Source organism: Labrus mixtus, chromosome 23 (genome assembly GCF_963584025.1).
Source record: "Labrus mixtus chromosome 23, fLabMix1.1, whole genome shotgun sequence".
In the NCBI taxonomy this organism is placed as follows: domain Eukaryota; kingdom Metazoa; phylum Chordata; class Actinopteri; order Labriformes; family Labridae; genus Labrus; species Labrus mixtus.
In genome coordinates, this window is record NC_083634.1 from 15,247,280 (window position 1) to 15,268,593 (window position 21,314).

Sequence of the window (21,314 nt, forward strand, 5' to 3'; positions counted from 1 at the left end):
AGTGGGACAGACGCTGTTTGGACACTGGCTTTCCCATGTGTGGGTTCGCCCAAGACACAAACAGCTGGTCGCCCTTCCTGAAACTCTGGGTCCTTTCCAAATAAATGTGCAGTGCATGGACAGGGCAAAGAGTATGCAGATGCCTGTGTTCCTCAGAGGAAAAAAGCGGGGGGTAAAAGGCAGCCAGCTCTATTGAACCTCAACCTCTATTGAGCCCATAACCTTGGGTATGAAGGCAGGGTTAGGCAGTAAACTGACCCTGGTGTTCCCCGGGGAGAACTTAGTACATGCACGATGCACAGAGAAAGCATGTATCTCACCAATGCGTTTAGCTGAAGCTAATGCCAGCAATAATGGCACTTCCAGGGACAACATCTTCAGCTCCACCTGTTCCAAAGGTTCAAATGGGGGGCCAGAGAGAGCATCCAGTACCGTGGGGGGATCCCACGACGGAGCTAGTGGTCTGGATGTAGGCCACTTATGCTCATACAACTTCCTAGTTGAAGAGGCCCTGGCGCACTGAATAGTATCAATAACACTGTGGTGGAGTCCCACCACATTTAGATTGAACCACTCACGGGCCAGGCCCACAGGGCCAGCCTCTCTGGGTGAGGGTGAAATATCTCTCCCTGCGCCTGAGACAGTAGGTCCCTGCGCACTGGTAATGGCCACGGTGGGCCAGACAGGAGTTGAAAAATCTGTGCCATCCAGTGCTTTCCTGGCCAATGTGGGGCTACCAGAATCATTGACAGGGCTCCTTCTCTCACTCTGGCCAGAGTGGGAGGAATGAGTGCTACTGGTGGAAAGGTATACAGGAGGGTCTTCGGCCACTCGTGTGCCAGTGCATCCACTCCCAGCGGGGCTCCCTGATCTCTCAGAGAGAAAAACATGGGGCACTGAGCTTTGTCCACTGTAGCATAAATGTCCACAGTTGCCTGACCAAATCGTGACCAAATCGTCCTCACTACCTCGGGGTGAAGCTTCCAGTCTGCGTACAGCGGGTTGCCCCTGGATAACAGACCTGCCCCGTAGTTCAGAATGCCCGGCACATGCGTTGCTCTCAGAGACAGCAGGTGTGCACTGCCCCACACTATCAGTCTGTGTGCCAGTGTGTGTAACTGGGGGGACCTCAGTCCGCCCTGTCTGTTTACACAGGCCACCACGGTAGAATTGTCCGTTCTCACCAAAACATGATGACCCTTTAGCCACGGGAGGAAATGTTTCAGAGCCAAGTGAACAGCCAGCAGCTCCAGACAGTTTATGTGAGCAGAGCGCATGTGAGAGCCCCATTTCCCATTCACTGTTCTACCCGCGTGAGTGGCCCCCCCAGCCCAACCAAGAGGCGTCTGTCGTGATCACCTTCCTGTTGTGGACAGTTCCGAATCTGACCCCTTGAATGAGGAAAACTGGGCTCCTCCATTATCTGAGAGCAAGAGAGCAGTCTGCAGTGACCCTCGTACGATGGTGACCGTCGCGGTGAGGGTCTAGCCCCAGAGAAGCCACCCAGCACTGAATGCCTCTCACGTACAGACGTCCCAGAGGTATTTCCACCACAGAGGAGGCCATCAGGCCTAAGAGCCTCTGGCACTGTCTGAGGGTAACTACGTCGCCCCTGCGAAAAAGTGCCAGACATGCTTGCATCGTCTGCACTTTCTCCGGGGACAAAAAGGCCTTGGGCTGGACCGAGTCCAGGGTGAGCCCTATAAATGTGACCCGTTGAGCAGGCATCATCATGCTCTTTTCCACATTTATCTGAAAACCCAGACCCATCAGGTGTTGTGAGAGAACCTCTGTATGACAGGCCGCCTCTTGTTGGGACGGAGCTGCCACCAGCCAGTCGTCGATATATGTGGCTACTCTGAGAGGTGCTACAGCTGCCTCGGTGCATTTTACAAACACCCTTGGGCTTAGAGATAGGCCAATGGGAGGACCATATACTCGTAAGCTATCCCCCGAAAGGCAAATCTCAGGTATTTCCTGTGCGGGGGATAAATCGGAATATGGAAATAGGCGTCCCTTAGGTCGATTGATGTGAACCAGTCGCCCGCGCATGAAATGCAGCAGCGAAGCGTGTGTGAACATTTTGAACCTGTACTTTCTTAGATGACGGTTTAGGGCTCGAATGGCTCTCATACCCCTCCCCCCTTTCTTTGGGACAAGAAAATACCTCGAGTAGAAACCACTGTGGCTCTCCTCGGGAGGCACAACTCTTATGGCTCCTTTCTCCCTTAGTGTGGAAATTTCTTCCAAGAGAAAATCGGCGGATTCGCCCAGAGCTAGTGAGTTGATTATTTCTTTGAAACGAGGGGGGGCGATATTGAATTGGCGCCTGTAGCCTTTTTCTATCGTCCTCAACACCCATTCTGACTCGGTGCAGGCAATCCATCTCTCTCTGTGCTGAGAGAGAGGGCTGACAGCCCAACCTGTCAACTCTGGTGTTTTGGCGCCCTCGTGCGGCTGGGATGCACAACACACACTGTCCGAGCGCCGGAGCGCAAGGCACGGAGGAGTGTGAGCACCGTGCTTCACAGCTGCGGGAGTGTTCAACCCCACAGGCTGTGTTATTGCAGATAGTGATCTGTTTTTCAATATTTTTATTTTCTGCAAATTTTTGATTTGTTTGGACAGCGCCCTCAGCCTTTTGCCTGGATGTGCCTGTCGGGACATTTTTATTACAGAGTGCATTAAAATGCTTGCATGACATTGACCGTTTGGTCCTGAACATTGTCTCTGCTTTTCCCTGGGTGGGACTTTGCACTCTGAGTGGAACACATCCCTCTGAACCGGAACCGGAGCCGGAACGGAGCTGGAAAGTGAGCGACCCGTGAAGAGGGCTGACAGGGCTCGCTCTCTCAGCGAGGGCAGGCTATCAGGCCGCCCGCTTCTTCTGAGGTCTGGCCTGAGAAGACTGCTTCCTTGCCCATGGGGTCTTTCCACCTCTGGGGGCCTGGGAGGCTACCTGCGGTTTGGGCGTTTTGGGGATCCTAAATGCAGGGGCCGGGTGGGAGACAGCCTGAGCATAAGACTGGCGCGGCGCACTGGAATGCGGCGGGCTGCGTCTTCCTCGGGAGGCACAGTTTCAGCGCCTCGTCGTCTCTCTTTTTCTCCTCACATCTCTTCTGCATGGAGGTGACCGCTGCACCAAAGAGACCCTGTGGAACGATAGGAGTGTCGAGGAGCTCCTCTTTTTCCTTCATCGACAGGTTGGTGAGCGTGAGCCAGTGTGCTCTCTCCTGGAGGACCATCAGACCCATGGATCTCCCCGTAGCCTGGACAGCTACCTTGTGGAGGTGGAGGATGTGGTCTGTTATCACACAGATTTCTTCCCACACGGAGGTATCTGGTTTAAGCGTCATGTCTTCTTCTAGTTCACCCTGGTAGGTTGACAGAATGGCGGAAGCATTTATGGCTCTCGCTGACAGCGCCGTTGCCTTGAAACACTTGAAAGCGGTCCGTCTTGAAAGGGAGAGACGGAGCCCGCGCGGCTCCATCCCTTCACAATCCAGCAGTGAACTTCCCACAATGGGGTATTTCTCGCTGTACGGCCGGTCTTTCCACGTGACAGCTATCTCCTCGAGTAGCTCCGGGAAAAACGGCAACAGTTCCTTTCCCGTCTTTTTCGTCTTTTTCTGCAGTCTCTTGCCATCAAAGCGGGACTTAGCAGCTTCGGCTTGAGCGACGGGCCATGGGATATTCAGCCTGCCAGCCGCTCGTCTGCACATATCTTGCATGCCGAGATCCAGGGGAGATGATGTCGGGGGCTGGTCACCTTCATTGGCGCCTCCTCCTCATCATCCGACAGAAGGAGCTCCGAGTCTGCCGACTTTTCATCCTTATTGGCATCTCCCAGGGTAGAACGGGCGGCTGTGAAGCCTCCGAATCCCCCTGCCTCCAGCTCCGGGAAAACGATGTCCGGGGGTGGAGGGGCTATATGCGCCCAGCTCAGCCCAGGTGTGACGGCCAGAGCCTCGGACATGACAATGTTTCCCTGCGGCGGCGCGGCAGCCTCGCCAAGAAGCGGGTCTCCCCCGGACATGTTAGCCTGGCGGGCTAGCCGGCGACGGAGAAGCTTTTGGGGGAACGCAGCACAGTGGATACACTCATCTGTTGAGTTTACGGCGGCCCGGGCGTGGGAGAGTCCCAACTGGAGATTTTATTGCCGCAGGGGCATAGCTTATGGCTTTTGGCGGCATCACTGTTGTTAGCCGTCTCCATGGTTAGCCAATGGGCTACAGGTGCTAGCGAAACCAACTACAAGCTTGTCGACTGGGAGGGTGTAAATATCGCTATTTCCCGCTAGCGTTTAGAGTGAAAATGGTGTTAACACTTTTAAAATTTAATCGGTATTGCTACCTATGACAGAAAAAAAACAAAACGGTATTGCTACCTTTATTGATAAGCGGAGTATTGCTACTCTGGGTGAAAAGTATTGCTACTTTGAAGCTAAAGTGTTGCCACTTCAACCACGAACTAGCTTGAAAGAGTATTGCTACTGCTTCAGGAACTAGTGACACTGTATGACCAGCAAAGCGCCCAGCGACCGAGTTGTGCGCTCAGTCTGCGGACAGTTCAGCTTAGCTAAGTTAATACAGGTGTCGAAAAGGCTTCTGTGAGAAGCGAGAAGAGGTTTTTGAATGACGGCTGACGCTATGCCTGCCTATTATATAGGGGGAGGGTCCCCTCCCCTCCAGACATAGACGTCATCCTTGCCAGCCAATGAGGGCTGGCGTAGTGTCATTAAGCTTCTAACAAGGTCACGCAGGAGGCGTTCCCCATAGTGAGACACGAAACGAATGCTATGAAAGAAAACTCTTGTTGTTCCCGTTTCGGACCGCTGCGTCCTATATGTGTTTAGCGTAACCGCGTTATAACCGGGTATTATTCTTCTGATCAGAAAGGCCAGTGTAAACCGTATTAACTTGAATTCGGCCATTGGTTTCTTTCTGTGAATGAAGGGAATTACTCCGAGTTGTGGCGCGGGATTCGGACTGTGATCCAGCCTCTTCAGGCACGCATTTCTCTCTCTTTCTTTTCTCCCCCTTTTACTAACACACACAGACATATTCCCGTGTAGACAATAGACCACGCCAGGTCTTTGTTAGGTGTGCGCCATCGGAAGGGCGACCACTTGGGACGAAGCAATCCCCCCCTCTCTCCCCCTCCTCTCTCTCTTTCATCCACAGACACACACACCCACACGCACACTCCCACGTCTTTGTTAGGTGCGCGCCTTCGTGAGCGACCACGTGGGTACGAAGCCATCTCCCCCCTCTCTCCCCCTCCTCTCTCTCTCTCTCTCATCCACACACACACACACACACAACTCCATTCTTACTCCCCTTCCACAAGCCTTGCTTGATAATGTTTGTTTGCTTAGATTAGTTTGTAATAGTTATTTGTTTGATTAAGTTCATTGATTTTGGATTGATGTTGCTTTGTTTAAATAAATTCTGTTATATTTTAAGAGAGCAGTTGTTTGTGATTACTGGTGTATTTGCATTGCGATATAATGTGGATGTGAGGGCTTTGTGTACGGATTTCACGCCTTCAATTTATTAAATATAGTTATTAATTATTAATAACATTAGTAATTAAGTAACTAAATCAATATTCTGATTACATATTACATATAATTACGTATAACAGCTGCTGCATGAGCTCACGTCTTAGTTAAACAAATATACACGACAAGTCCCAAAAGTTTCTGATGAGTCATCCACCATGAGCGCTTCAGTCAGAGTTTTCATGACTAAGTGATGAATGGATCCAGTGGAGAGAGCTCTTTCCTGCTTGGAAATATACTCTATTGATTACAGTAAAGTGCAATAACCCATCTTATGACATTTTTTCCTTGCAGCTCGCCGTACTTCTGTAAGAGGTGAACACTGAATTTGCACTGAAGTGTTTTTTTTTAAAGCTGTAGTCATAGGAACTGGAAAACAGCTAATAGTTAGCATTTACTTTAAATAAGAGGCTGAAAATGTGAAGCAGATTTCTCCATGAGCGTAGTAAAACCGATCAAGTATTCCAATTAAATTCCTCATGGATGGTTGCAGTTATAGCTCCAATGTTTAGATGTGTAGTTACTTCAACAATGAATATTATACATGACTATTCAATGTGTTGTCTTCTCCTGCAGGAAGAGGAAATCAGGATACTATCACTTCTAAAACACCGCCACGTCTCATGAAGGGAAATCTTGTATATTTAACTGACTCACTTCATTCTCATCTCTCTGCAAAGATCCATTTTGTAAAATAAAGCTGTATTTTTTCATATAGAGACTCGAACAGTATTAAACGTATGCTGCTATACACTTGTACCATGTGTAAAAACTATTGATGTGATTGTCCGATGTATATGTGTAAACTATTCTCACATTTTTATTAAAGCATAAAATACCATTCGGTGTGGAGTGGTCTTTGCTCTTAAAGGAACAGCGTCACGTGTGTGTATATGCTGAGTCATGATTAATGCATTTTAAACAGGAATGACCAGAGACAGCTCTTCTGTAACTCATTTCATTTATTGAATCCACCTTGTTGGACACAACTTAACAAAGAAAGTTCTGCTGTTGGTCAGGAGCAAAGCCAATTCTGCCATAAAAAACTGAATTAAAAAGTCATCAGGTTTTGATCCAATTTCAGTCAATTAAAGACAGACGATACAAACACTGAGCGGACTCTGATACATGAGTGGAATAAATGATTGCCTGTGTGGGATAAAGAACCTGGATTTTAACTGTACATGAAACTGGATTTTTTTCAGCACATACAGAGAGCAACGGTGGCTTTATGTTCTGTGATCTTGGATTTTCTTGACCAGCATGGCGGCATTAGCCCCGGAGAACTCGTCGAGCTGAAAGACAAGAAATAAAGCATTCATTAAAAATGATCCACTGACGGTAATGCTGCTTTTCTGATGGATTGAACAACTTTTTTTTATATCCAGTTTAACTTCTCAGCTCACTTCGATCCTCATGCATGGTAATAGGAGTTTGATTGAAATAAGTACACATGATTTCTTAAGACATCAGCGGTGTTAAAGGACCACTTTGTTGTTACTCATGTTTTAATAAGAGCAGAGCAAATCATTCTGATTAAATCAAGTCAGTGATGAGTTGTTGGGGAACAAAACCAGACTCTAAACAAATAATGATGTTGCTCCATATTTTCCATGTTTGAGTGTAGTCTTACCTTCATGCCATTCTTGTAAAATTGGAATGTTGGCATGGACTGAATTCCACAATGTACACTCACATCCTTGAAAGAACAAAGAGGACAAACGTTAGATCACTGAACTGAGTCCAAACTAAATACTTAAAAAGGTGTCCAAGCATGAAACAAACAGGTTTATACGTGATGACAGCATCCAACAAAAAGTTAAAGTCTGACTCTTCAATAAAAGGAGTATAAACTCAACACAGGAGATAGTAGATTGTGTCCAATCCACAGGGGTACCTCAAGGGTCAGTGCTTGGTCCCCTTCTCTTCTCCATATACACAAGCTCACTTGGTTCAATAATCCGCTCTCATGGCTTCTCATACCACTGCTATGCTGACGATACCCAGCTCTTCCTGTCATTCCCGCCAAACGATGTTACAGTCTCCGCAAGAATCTCATCATGCCTTGCTGATATCTCAAAATGGATGAATGAACGGCACCTTCAACTCAATCTTTCAAAGACTGAGCTCCTTGTCATCCCAGCCAGTCCCTCTATGCAACCACAGATCAATATCCAGCTTGGAACAACCAAACTCTTGCCCACAAAGTCTGCCCGGAACCTGGGTGTCATGATTGATGACCAGCTAACTTTTAAGGTTCAAGTAGCCTCGATTGCCTGGTCATGTCGATTTGCCCTGTACAACATCAGGAAGATCAGACTTTACCTGTCAGAACACGCTACACAGCTCCTGGTACAGGCTCTTGTGATATCACCATCGATTATTGCAACTCTCTACTGGCAGGTCTTCCTACATGCACTATCAAACCTCTGCAAATGATACAAAATGCAGCAGCACGACTGGTCTTCAACCTTCCTAAAAGAGCACATGTCACTCCGCTGTTCATCTCCTTACACTGGCTCCCAGTTACTGCTCACATCAAATTTAAAACTCTGCTGCTCGCTTCCAAAATAGCGACAAAAACGTCTCCTCCTTACTTTAACTCTCTCATCCAGGTCTACACTCCCTCCCGCCCACTACGCTCTGCTAATGAAAGGCGTCTGATCCAACCTTCACAACAGGGTCCTAAGTCTCTGACTAGACTCTTCTCCTCTGTCGCCCCCCGGTGGTGGAATGAACTTCCAAACTCCATTCGATCTGCAGAGTCCCTCTGCACCTTTAAGAAAAAGCTAAAGACCCAGCTCTTTCACGAATACCTACTAACTTAATGATGATGGTCTCCATATTATTGATGATGATGATGGTTGTGACGATGGTTTTCGTTTGATAACGACGACTTATAAGATGGTTTCTATACTGATTAGAGCTCTCAAGAACTGCCGTCAATGTTGTGCTTTGGCTCTGGTCACTTCCTGTCAGCACCTGTGTGTCCAATCAGACTCAAAGCTGATCGTTTGCTCTTACTGACATTGTTCCCTTTTTTTCTAGAGAATAAGAGTAAATAATTCAGATTCCTTAGATTTCTACATTTCATCCAGGAGCGCAGCAGCATGACCTCACAGCATTTGATCGGCCCACCCTGTGTGTGACACCAAATGAGAACGCTGACCGTTTGATTATGGGTCAATAAGTCCTGTCCAATAAGCAAGCCAAAAGTCAACTCAAGTCAAAAAAGAAAATGGGGGGGGAGCCTCTTAGTAATGCCTCTCAACAAAGCTGTGAAAAACCTGATGGTAATTTAGGTTAAACTCTTGTCCCAGATTTCATTTCTGTAAGAATTACAAAGCTGCCTCTTATGTCACTTGGTTGCTGCTGTGAGAGGGAGAAACGTTAGTCACATGAAGCAGCTGGGGATCCACATGGCTTTGTGGAGTGGATTTTAGAAATAGTCCACATTGTTTTGAGTATTAATGACATCGTTACCAGCGAAAGGGAAAACCTTTGTCTCAACTAACAACAGGTTCAATGGCAATTGCCCAAAGATGATTCACCATTACAAAGTCCAGAGTGTTACTGGTTTGGGACGGAGACCTTGATTGGGAATAAGATACAAGTTGTTGTGTTGAATGAACACTTGAAGTGACGCCAGTAAAAGCTCAAACGATGCTTTGCTGGTGGAGTGGCCGTGTACTCAGATCAATATGTCGCATGCAAAACTGCAGACTTACATCTCTTATTACAGCATAAAAGACAGTTTGATCTCTATACATTTAAATCTATGTAAAGATTATCATCACTTGAGTTAAATTCTATGGTTCTTATTGAAATCATTTACAGTCCCAGCCCTCACACACACTTACGTCAGCCTCATCCACGTCCACCTTCAGGAAAATCACATTCTTGTTTTCAGGTTTTTTCGACTCTTCCTGCGAGAGAATCAATGATCAGTGAGTTAGAAGGACTGAACATGATGACTGCTGCCACATAAGTCAGGGGACGAACATACTGGGGATTTCTCTTGGATAATTAAAAATACAGTGTCAAAAAAAATAAAAATAATTCTCTATCATTTCTAAAAAGGTTTTCCAGTCATCTAATGTTTCCATTAAGAAGGTTGACAAAAGGTTTCCACAGCAACAAGCAGCCTCTCCAAAGAGAAGCTTTAGCTGCTACAAGAGTCTCTGATGACTGGAGAGGGCTCTTTAAATAACTAACAGACTACAAGCATTTGTGTCTGTAACAAAAACACAAATATCCACACAGCTTTTAAAAGGTACCAACACCATCTCAAAAACATTTTACATCTCTCAGCTCACAAAAGGATTACGGTCATTTCCAGCTAAGTAATTTATTTTTTCTTTTCCAACAACCTTTTTTAAAAAAAAACAAAAAAAAAAACGGTTGCTATGGCACAATGAAAACAATTCACTCACAACAAACTTTGGGCCGATCTGTTGACAGGGGCCACACCACGTGGCAGTGAAGTCCACCACCACCAGCTTGTCTCCAGCCTCCTTCAGGATGTTTTTGAAATCCTCCTACAAATGATGCAAGACAGAAAACATCAGTAAAATGGCTCTGATTAACCAAGATGGACTTCCTTATTTCAGCTTATATATTAACCTAAGGCAGCCGGCCAGACTTGAAGCCGGAAGACCACAGCCTCCGTACGATGGGATACAACCAAACCACAAGGCCATCTGCGCTCAAATGTACTTTATATTGGCCGATGGCGTGGTGATTATCTGCAGTTGACAGTAAGGGTGCCTGTGATTTTTAAACGAACATTTCCTTTATTTACATGAAAGCTTTCACTTTGAGTTTGTAGAACAGGCACATTAAAACTCAAAAGAACCAGACCACAACAATCATTCACTGGCATCTTATTTATAGAATTTAAAAACACAAACATTTGTTTATCCATGTTGTGTTTCTAATGTCCTTTTTTTTGTTAATCTCAACATAAAGATATCTGTTTACATCAAGCCATAACAAAAAAAACATTGCAAATACACAACGGCTAACAATAGTCAGCACCTCGTGTATGCTGTCGTCTTAAAAATACAAATTGAACATTGGTAACTTGAAAATTACAGTTAACCCCCGTTATGTTAAAGGGCGTATTAAGTATTATAATACTTGTAATTCTAGAGCACATTACAGTCCTCATCCAACCACCACCCTGAAACAGGGTGGCAGGGTAAGGCCTACTACACAACATTAAGCAACAGCACTTACATTGGCTATAAATTGGCAGGGCTCTCAAGTTTTGAACTGAGTTCAGAGTGAGATTTTGGCTGCGTAAAATCTGATAAAAGACAAATAAATTTGTACAAATAAAACCATTTATTGACAAAATTTCTTAGTGCAGGGGTGCTTATCTGCCCTCCCTGGTGTGTGTGTGTGTGTGTGATTATGGTTAGTGTTGTGGTTTAATCTCGTAAATTTACGAGAATAAAGTCGTAAATTTACGAGTTTATTCTCCTAAATTTACGAGTTTAATCTCGTACATTTACGACTTTATTCTCGTAAATTTACGAGTTTAATCTCGTAAATTTTCGACTTTATTCTCGTAAATTTACGAGTTTAATCTCGTACATTTACGACTTTATTCTCGTAAATTTACGAGTTTAATCTCGTACATTTACGACTTTATTCTCGTAAATTTACGAGTTTAATCTCGTACATTTACGACTTTATTCTCGTAAATTTACGAGTTTAATCTCGTAAATTTTCGACTTTATTCTCGTAAATTTACAAGAATAATCTCGAAATTTAAAAAAAAAATGTTTTTTAACGTGGCCCTAATCCTCCGTCGTAAAATCTTACCCGGATACAGCAATGCTACTTATTGATTGGCTGCTGGGTAGCTATATTTATTTTCTTAATTAGCTGGTTCGTGGCAAGCTCCTTCTGAACTCTATGGGAAACCCACTTGATTCCTACATGTTCCATAGTTTAAAAAAAATAGCGGAGCAATTTGGTGGGCATTATCCTGGTAATTTATCTGCGTGAGAAATACAAGGTGTGGCGTGAGAACAGGTTGAAATGCGCTTGTCTCACGCCCAATGCGTGAGACTTGTAGTAGTTTAAAACCAGTACTTTTACTTGAGTAAAAAGCTTGAGTTGATACTTCAGCTTCCACAGAAGTCTTTTTAAACCCTAGTATCTCTACTTCTACTTGAGTAATGAATGCGAATACTTTAAGACAAAACTCACCATATTTTCTACTTCGCGAACCATGATGACTGATGAATTAACCTGTCTTTGTTGTGGGCGATAGAGCGGTAAAGTTTGGCAGTTCCTTTTTCCTTCACAGGGAACGAACTATTTTATTAGAGTTGCATCAAGCTCGTCGCCGGCAGTACGAACCAAAGCGGAAGTTGGCAGTCGTTGTAAGAATAAAAGAGAAAAGTGATTATTGTACGCAACAGTGAAGCGCTGGTCTTGCATCGTACAAGTAAAAATGAAATTTCATTACATTTCTTACACCGTATAAAACCTTAAAATTCATTCTTTCTGTTTCTTTGTATGTGTTGTAAATTATTTGTTGTATTAAATACTTTTATTTTGAAGGTATTCAGTAACCAAACGTTATGTATTTCCCGCGTAATGACACAATGGCACTATTTAGCTTTACAAGGTTTGGGTGGTGCCACTACAGACTGTTGCCACTGTTTAAGTAAACCATACAACTAGTTGTTGCATGAATATTGTTAGTTCAGAAATGTCTTTTAATATCATGTATAAGCTCATCAGAACAGTTTCTGTAACTTTTGTTTTAAACCAACATAAGATAAATCATCATCATCATCATCATCAAGTGGCTGCTTGATCCTGATTGGCTCAGAAACAGAACGCATAGATATCAATATGCAGGGATTGATGACATCTAGATTTACAAACATTAAAATGTCATTGTCACTAATGATATTAGTTGATTTTTAATTTTGTTTCATTTTTCAATGGCTTCCCTCCAAGCCTAGGAAACCCCCCTAGTGCCCCTTGGCCACGCCCACTTAAAAAAAACACTTATAGTCACTTGATTAGACTGTCAACACAAAAATTTCAAAGGGGGAAAAAAAAGTCCAAGGCATCGTTAGTATTTAAGGGCAGACGTGTGTTTAATAAATGTTTAGTTAGTAACTCTTAGCGTTCCATCTGGGCTGTTGTGCAGGGGTGTCCTGTGGTCCCCCCCCCCCCTCCACGTGGCCAATGGGGTGGTGCGGGTGTAACGGAGTTAATGATTCCACTTGCCACCACTTGGAATAGAATGTCTTTATTTGACTATTTCTATTGTTTAAATACTGTTTATAATTAATTCTAATGAGTATCCACTGGGACTCTGTGTAACATGAGCGCCCTCTGCTGGTAGCCCCTGCAGACTTGAGCGGTGCAGCCCGTGTATCTTTGCCAGTCTGCACTATGCTGTCCCCGTGGTAAGTTTATGTGTAAGTGAGCTCTGCTAAAATACTATAAAATATGTTCGTTTTTCTTGATAAAAGTCACATTTTTCCATTTCACATGTTTGAGAGAATCTCCCTGAAATTATTGTAAAACTTTTCTGTGATCATATTACTATGTTTTTGAGTCATTTAGGCTCATCACGTTGTGTGTTTTGCTAGCTAAAATGTAACTCTGACCTCCGTGGTGTAGCTTGCTTAACAGGCTGCTCAATTATTTGTTCTTATGTTTTAGCAATGTTGGAGCTTATTACTACAAGAGTGGCTGTGAGAGACCGTATGTGCTTCTGTTGTTATCAGATTAAACGGCGTGCTGGTGCCAAAAGTAAAAGTGTTTGCCTGATTCGTCACACAACGCAAAAGAGAGAGTACACGGGTGGCCGTTCCAGTTCGGGGACATGGCAGCTACGTCATGGGGGGTGTCGGGAGGAGCAGGGGTGCGTTCGAATTGTCCCTCCTATCTCCTTTCACTATCCACTTTACCTTAACCCCGGGGAAAACGTCATGAGGTTAAGGAAAGATGTTAGGAGAATTCATAAAGGACTTAGGGAAAGGCGATCTCGTTGCTCTGACAATGCGACCACATTTCCACTAGGCAATGTAATTAAATGTGACGGGCCGGCGGAGGTTAATGACGTGGGTCCGCCGTGGTAAAACTACAATGTTCAGATAATGGACTACTAAAAGCGCATCTAAAAAACTTTCCCCTGTGCCTTCTTGCCGGTGAAATAATCCTAATTACCACGAGGTTGGGATTGAAATAAAATAAATATAGACTACCAGGCTACAAATAACAAAAGTGAAACCATCACCTTCCTGTCCACTCAGAAATCAACATCAAAATAAGTATGATTGGATGAAATTAATAGCCTACACATAATGTTTTAAGCATCCAAATGTACAACTGCACAAAGCATTCTTAAGTGAATGAAATACGTTGAATAAAACATGATCTGGATAAAAATGTCTCTTATGTTTTTATCCCTTACATGATCTGTGTCACTTTACAATCATCGTTAATGTTCGTGAACGGTCGGATGCGCGACTCGCTTTAAATGTTGCGGCCGCACGGAATTGTGGGGCATCATTTCTCATCTCCTTTCGTAAAGGATGGTCCAGTGCTATCCTATGCTAAAGGAGGTTATAAAGGAAGCATTGACCCACCTTTCCTTAGCTTTTAGAGAATTTGAACGCCTCTTATCATGGCTGCCACTTAAATGCTTCCGGGTCATTTCACTGACAATTCGAACGCACCCTATAACAGATTATCAGAAAGATAACGGTCATATTCCGTCCTGCAACGACAGGACATCAACGGACACCTTTCCACTCGATGGAGAACAAATCACGGGCAAAGCGATTGACAAGTGAGGCTTAATTAGGTCTGGGCAGAATTAGCTTTAGAGAGTGTTTTTATTTTTTTTACAATTGATTGATTCATGCGAAAACTGTAATTTTTCTCTTTGTTTTTGTCTCTGAGTTTTACCTGTTTAAAACTTTAGGTTATTTACTTAACCCCGGTTCTCTGAGTAGCATGAGTGAGTGTCTCACTATGGGGAACGCCTCCTGCGTGACCTCGTCAGAAGCTTAATAACACTACGCCAACCCTCATTGGCTTGCAAGGATGATGTCTATGTCTGGAGGGGAGGGGACCCTCCCCCTCTATAATATGCAGGCATAGCATCAGCCGTCATTCAAACAAGCTCACCTCTTCCTCCCTTCCATAGCAAGGAGGGTGGTCCTGGTGAGACACTCACTCATGCTACTCAGAGAACCGGGGTTATGTAAATAACCTAAAGTTCTCTTTCATAGCATTCGTTTCGTGTCTCACTATGGGGAAAATACTGAGTCCCGTATTGCCAGACAAGCCTGATATGAAGACAACTGTCCCCAGTGGCCCTTCTCACAATGGGAGTCACGCCCTAAGAAGAAACTGAACTGAGGACTGAATGTGCCATGGTTGGCGCCGTGACATCCAATTTATAAAATCTAGCAAAAGTGTGGGGTGAAGCCCAGCATGCTGCGGCACACACCTCTCGAGTAGAGACTCCTTTAAAGAGAGCCCATGAGGTTGCTAACCCTCTGGTGGAGTGTGCCCGTAGACCTGCAGGGGGCTGGAGGCTCACGCTAGTGTAAGCCAGAGCAACAGCCCCCACAATCCAGTGGGACAGACGCTGTTTGGACACTGGCTTTCCCATGTGTGGGTTCGCCCAAGACACAAACAGCTGGTCGCCCTTCCTGAAACTCTGGGTCCTTTCCAAATAAATGTGCAGTGCATGGACAGGGCAAAGAGTATGCAGATGCCTGTGTTCCTCAGAGGAAAAAAGCGGGGGTAAAAGGCAGCCAGCTCTATTGAACCTCAACCTCTATTGAGCCCATAACCTTGGGTATGAAGGCAGGGTTAGGCAGTAAACTGACCCTGGTGTTCCCCGGGGAGAACTTAGTACATGCACGATGCACAGAGAAAGCATGTATCTCACCAATGCGTTTAGCTGAAGCTAATGCCAGCAATAATGGCACTTCCAGGGACAACATCTTCAGCTCCACCTGTTCCAAAGGTTCAAATGGGGGGCCAGAGAGAGCATCCAGTACCGTGGGGGGATCCCACGACGGAGCTAGTGGTCTGGATGTAGGCCACTTATGCTCATACAACTTCCTAGTTGAAGAGGCCCTGGCGCACTGAATAGTATCAATAACACTGTGGTGGAGTCCCACCACATTTAGATTGAACCACTCACGGGCCAGGCCCACAGGGCCAGCCTCTCTGGGTGAGGGTGAAATATCTCTCCCTGCGCCTGAGACAGTAGGTCCCTGCGCACTGGTAATGGCCACGGTGGGCCAGACAGGAGTTGAAAAATCTGTGCCATCCAGTGCTTTCCTGGCCAATGTGGGGCTACCAGAATCATTGACAGGGCTCCTTCTCTCACTCTGGCCAGAGTGGGAGGAATGAGTGCTACTGGTGGAAAGGTATACAGGAGGGTCTTCGGCCACTCGTGTGCCAGTGCATCCACTCCCAGCGGGGCTCCCTGATCTCTCAGAGAGAAAAACATGGGGCACTGAGCTTTGTCCACTGTAGCATAAATGTCCACAGTTGCCTGACCAAATCGTGACCAAATCGTCCTCACTACCTCGGGGTGAAGCTTCCAGTCTGCGTACAGCGGGTTGCCCCTGGATAACAGACCTGCCCCGTAGTTCAGAATGCCCGGCACATGCGTTGCTCTCAGAGACAGCAGGTGTGCACTGCCCCACACTATCAGTCTGTGTGCCAGTGTGTGTAACTGGGGGGACCTCAGTCCGCCCTGTCTGTTTACATAGGCCACCACGGTAGAATTGTCCGTTCTCACCAAAACATGATGACCCTTTAGCCACGGGAGGAAATGTTTCAGAGCCAAGTGAACAGCCAGCAGCTCCAGACAGTTTATGTGAGCAGAGCGCATGTGAGAGCCCCATTTCCCATTCACTGTTCTACCCGCGAGTGGCCCCCCCAGCCCAACCGAGAGGCGTCTGTCGTGATCACCTTCCTGTTGTGGACAGTTCCGAATCTGACCCCTTGAATGAGGAAAACTGGGCTCCTCCATTATCTGAGAGCAAGAGAGCAGTCTGCAGTGACCCTCGTACGATGGTGACCGTCGCGGTGAGGGTCTAGCCCCAGAGAAGCCACCCAGCACTGAATGCCTCTCACGTACAGACGTCCCAGAGGTATTTCCACCACAGAGGAGGCCATCAGGCCTAAGAGCCTCTGGCACTGTCTGAGGGTAACTACGTCGCCCCTGCGAAAAAGTGCCAGACATGCTTGCATCGTCTGCACTTTCTCCGGGGACAAAAAGGCCTTGGGCTGGACCGAGTCCAGGGTGAGCCCTATAAATGTGACCCGTTGAGCAGGCATCATCATGCTCTTTTCCACATTTATCTGAAAACCCAGACCCATCAGGTGTTGTGAGAGAACCTCTGTATGACAGGCCGCCTCTTGTTGGGACGGAGCTGCCACCAGCCAGTCGTCGATATATGTGGCTACTCTGAGAGGTGCTACAGCTGCCTCGGTGCATTTTACAAACACCCTTGGGCTTAGAGATAGGCCAATGGGAGGACCATATACTCGTAAGCTATCCCCCGAAAGGCAAATCTCAGGTATTTCCTGTGCGGGGGATAAATCGGAATATGGAAATAGGCGTCCCTTAGGTCGATTGATGTGAACCAGTCGCCCGCGCATGAAATGCAGCAGCGAAGCGTGTGTGAACATTTTGAACCTGTACTTTCTTAGATGACGGTTTAGGGCTCGAATGGCTCTCATACCCCTCCCCCCTTTCTTTGGGACAAGAAAATACCTCGAGTAGAAACCACTGTGGCTCTCCTCGGGAGGCACAACTCTTATGGCTCCTTTCTCCCTTAGTGTGGAAATTTCTTCCAAGAGAAAATCGGCGGATTCGCCCAGAGCTAGTGAGTTGATTATTTCTTTGAAACGAGGGGGGGCGATATTGAATTGGCGCCTGTAGCCTTTTTCTATCGTCCTCAACACCCATTCTGACTCGGTGCAGGCAATCCATCTCTCTCTGTGCTGAGAGAGAGGGCTGACAGCCCAACCTGTCAACTCTGGTGTTTTGGCGCCCTCGTGCGGCTGGGATGCACAACACACACTGTCCGAGCGCCGGAGCGCAAGGCACGGAGGAGTGTGAGCACCGTGCTTCACAGCTGCGGGAGTGTTCAACCCCACAGGCTGTGTTATTGCAGATAGTGATCTGTTTTTCAATATTTTTATTTTCTGCAAATTTTTGATTTGTTTGGACAGCGCCCTCAGCCTTTTGCCTGGATGTGCCTGTCGGGACATTTTTATTACAGAGTGCATTAAAATGCTTGCATGACATTGACCGTTTGGTCCTGAACATTGTCTCTGCTTTTCCCTGGGTGGGACTTTGCACTCTGAGTGGAACACATCCCTCTGAACCGGAACCGGAGCCGGAACGGAGCTGGAAAGTGAGCGACCCGTGAAGAGGGCTGACAGGGCTCGCTCTCTCAGCGAGGGCAGGCTATCAGGCCGCCCGCTTCTTCTGAGGTCTGGCCTGAGAAGACTGCTTCCTTGCCCATGGGGTCTTTCCACCTCTGGGGGCCTGGGAGGCTACCTGCGGTTTGGGCGTTTTGGGGATCCTAAATGCAGGGGCCGGGTGGGAGACAGCCTGAGCATAAGACTGGCGCGGCGCACTGGAATGCGGCGGGCTGCGTCTTCCTCGGGAGGCACAGTTTCAGCGCCTCGTCGTCTCTCTTTTTCTCCTCACATCTCTTCTGCATGGAGGTGACCGCTGCACCAAAGAGACCCTGTGGAACGATAGGAGTGTCGAGGAGCTCCTCTTTTTCCTTCATCGACAGGTTGGTGAGCGTGAGCCAGTGTGCTCTCTCCTGGAGGACCATCAGACCCATGGATCTCCCCGTAGCCTGGACAGCTACCTTGTGGAGGTGGAGGATGTGGTCTGTTATCACACAGATTTCTTCCCACACGGAGGTATCTGGTTTAAGCGTCATGTCTTCTTCTAGTTCACCCTGGTAGGTTGACAGAATGGCGGAAGCATTTATGGCTCTCGCTGACAGCGCCGTTGCCTTGAAACACTTGAAAGCGGTCCGTCTTGAAAGGGAGAGACGGAGCCCGCGCGGCTCCATCCCTTCACAATCCAGCAGTGAACTTCCCACAATGGGGTATTTCTCGCTGTACGGCCGGTCTTTCCACGTGACAGCTATCTCCTCGAGTAGCTCTGGGAAAAACGGCAACAGTTGCTTTCCCGTCTTTTTCGTCTTTTTCTGCAGTCTCTTGCCATCAAAGCGGGACTTAGCAGCTTCGGCTTGAGCGACGGGCCATGGGATATTCAGCCTGCCAGCCGCTCGTCTGCACATATCTTGCATGCCGAGATCCAGGGGAGATGATGTCGGGGGCTGGTCACCTTCATTGGCGCCTCCTCCTCATCATCCGACAGAAGGAGCTCCGAGTCTGCCGACTTTTCATCCTTATTGGCATCTCCCAGGGTAGAACGGGCGGCTGTGAAGCCTCCGAATCCCCCTGCCTCCAGCTCCGGGAAAACGATGTCCGGGGGTGGAGGGGCTATATGCGCCCAGCTCAGCCCAGGTGTGACGGCCAGAGCCTCGGACATGACAATGTTTCCCTGCGGCGGCGCGGCAGCCTCGCCAAGAAGCGGGTCTCCCCCGGACATGTTAGCCTGGCGGGCTAGCCGGCGACGGAGAAGCTTTTGGGGGAACGCAGCACAGTGGATACACTCATCTGTTGAGTTTACGGCGGCCCGGGCGTGGGAGAGTCCCAACTGGAGATTTTATTGCCGCAGGGGCATAGCTTATGGCTTTTGGCGGCATCACTGTTGTTAGCCGTCTCCATGGTTAGCCAATGGGCTACAGGTGCTAGCGAAACCAACTACAAGCTTGTCGACTGGGAGGGTGTAAATATCGCTATTTCCCGCTAGCGTTTAGAGTGAAAATGGTGTTAACACTTTTAAAATTTAATCGGTATTGCTACCTATGACAGAAAAAAAACAAAACGGTATTGCTACCTTTATTGATAAGCGGAGTATTGCTACTCTGGGTGAAAAGTATTGCTACTTTGAAGCTAAAGTGTTGCCACTTCAACCACGAACTAGCTTGAAAGAGTATTGCTACTGCTTCAGGAACTAGTGACACTGTATGACCAGCAAAGCGCCCAGCGACCGAGTTGTGCGCTCAGTCTGCGGACAGTTCAGCTTAGCTAAGTTAATACAGGTGTCGAAAAGGCTTCTGTGAGAAGCGAGAAGAGGTTTTTGAATGACGGCTGACGCTATGCCTGCCTATTATATAGGGGGAGGGTCCCCTCCCCTCCAGACATAGACGTCATCCTTGCCAGCCAATGAGGGCTGGCGTAGTGTCATTAAGCTTCTAACAAGGTCACGCAGGAGGCGTTCCCCATAGTGAGACACGAAACGAATGCTATGAAAGAAAACTCTTGTTGTTCCCGTTTCGGACCGCTGCGTCCTATATGTGTTTAGCGTAACCGCGTTATAACCGGGTATTACTCTTCTGATCAGAAAGGCCAGTGTAAACCGTATTAACTTGAATTCGGCCATTGGTTTCTTTCTGTGAATGAAGGGAATTACTCCGAGTTGTGGCGCGGGATTCGGACTGTGATCCAGCCTCTTCAGGCACGCATTTCTCTCTCTTTCTTTTCTCCCCCTTTTACTAACACACACAGACATATTCCCGTGTAGACAATAGACCACGCCAGGTCTTTGTTAGGTGTGCGCCATCAGAAGGGCGACCACTTGGGACGAAGCAATCCCCCCCCTCTCTCCCCCTCCTCTCTCTCTTTCATCCACAGACACACACACCCACACGCACACTCCCACGTCTTTGTTAGGTGCGCGCCTTCGTGAGCGACCACGTGGGTACGAAGCCATCTCCCCCCTCTCTCCCCCTCCTCTCTCTCTCTCTCATCCACACACACACACACACACACACACACACAACTCCATTCTTACTCCCCTTCCACAAGCCTTGCTTGATAATGTTTGTTTGCTTAGATTAGTTTGTAATAGTTATTTGTTTGATTAAGTTCATTGATTTTGGATTGATGTTGCTTTGTTTAAATAAATTCTGTTATATTTTAAGAGAGCAGTTGTTTGTGATTACTGGTGTATTTGCATTGCGATATAATGTGGATGCGAGGGCTTTGTGTACGGATTTCACGCCTTCAATTTATTAAATATAGTTATTAATTATTAATAACATTAGTAATTAAGTAACTAAATCAATATTCTGATTACATATTACATGTATAACAGCTGCTGCATGAGCTCACGTCTTAGTTAAACAAATATACACGACAAGTCCCAAAAGTTTCTGATGAGTCATCCACCATGAGCGCTTCAGTCAGAGTTTTCATGACTAAGTGATGAATGGATCCAGTGGAGAGAGCTCTTTCCTGCTTGGAAATATACTCTATTGATTACAGTAAAGTGCAATAACCCATCTTATGACATTTTTTCCTTGCAGCTCGCCGTACTTCTGTAAGAGGTGAACACTGAATTTGCACTGAAGTGTTTTTTTAAAGCTGTAGTCATAGGAACTGGAAAACAGCTAATAGTTAGCATTTACTTTAAATAAGAGGCTGAAAATGTGAAGCAGATTTCTCCATGAGCGTAGTAAAACCGATCAAGTATTCCAATTAAATTCCTCATGGATGGTTGCAGTTATAGCTCCAATGTTTAGATGTGTAGTTACTTCAACAATGAATATTATACATGACTATTCAATGTGTTGTCTTC

At 46.5% G+C, this 21,314-nt stretch overlaps 1 protein-coding gene and 2 pseudogenes across 1 annotated transcript; all 3 read right to left on the reverse strand.

Moving 5' to 3' along the window:
* Positions 1–525: 525 nt before the first annotated feature.
* On the reverse strand, positions 526–4,036 carry LOC132958930 (uncharacterized; annotated as a pseudogene).
* A 2,471-nt stretch (positions 4,037–6,507) lies between these two features.
* LOC132958374 (thioredoxin-like) lies at positions 6,508–11,964 on the reverse strand. The gene is made up of 5 exons (XM_061031124.1): positions 11,783–11,964; positions 9,997–10,101; positions 9,424–9,489; positions 7,197–7,262; positions 6,508–6,858 (listed from the first exon to the last, which is right to left on the reverse strand). The coding sequence occupies exons 1-5, from the start codon at positions 11,804–11,806 to the stop codon at positions 6,793–6,795; spliced, it is 327 nt and encodes a 108-aa protein (XP_060887107.1). The 5' UTR covers positions 11,807–11,964; the 3' UTR covers positions 6,508–6,792.
* Positions 11,965–15,712: 3,748 nt separating this feature from the next.
* LOC132958931 (uncharacterized) lies at positions 15,713–19,220 on the reverse strand (annotated as a pseudogene).
* Between the last annotated feature and the right edge of the window lie 2,094 nt (positions 19,221–21,314).

Excerpts from the sequence above, each read along its gene's own strand:
- LOC132958374 (XM_061031124.1), bottom strand. The coding sequence starts at position 11,806 with ATGGTTCGCGAAGTAGAAAATATG. Across the intron at positions 10,102-11,782 it reads TTCGCGAAGTAGAAAATATG|GAGGATTTCAAAAACATCCT; the intron begins GTGAGTTTTGTC and ends CATCATTTGTAG. Across the intron at positions 6,859-7,196 it reads TTTACAAGAATGGCATGAAG|CTCGACGAGTTCTCCGGGGC; the intron begins GTAAGACTACAC and ends CTTGTCTTTCAG.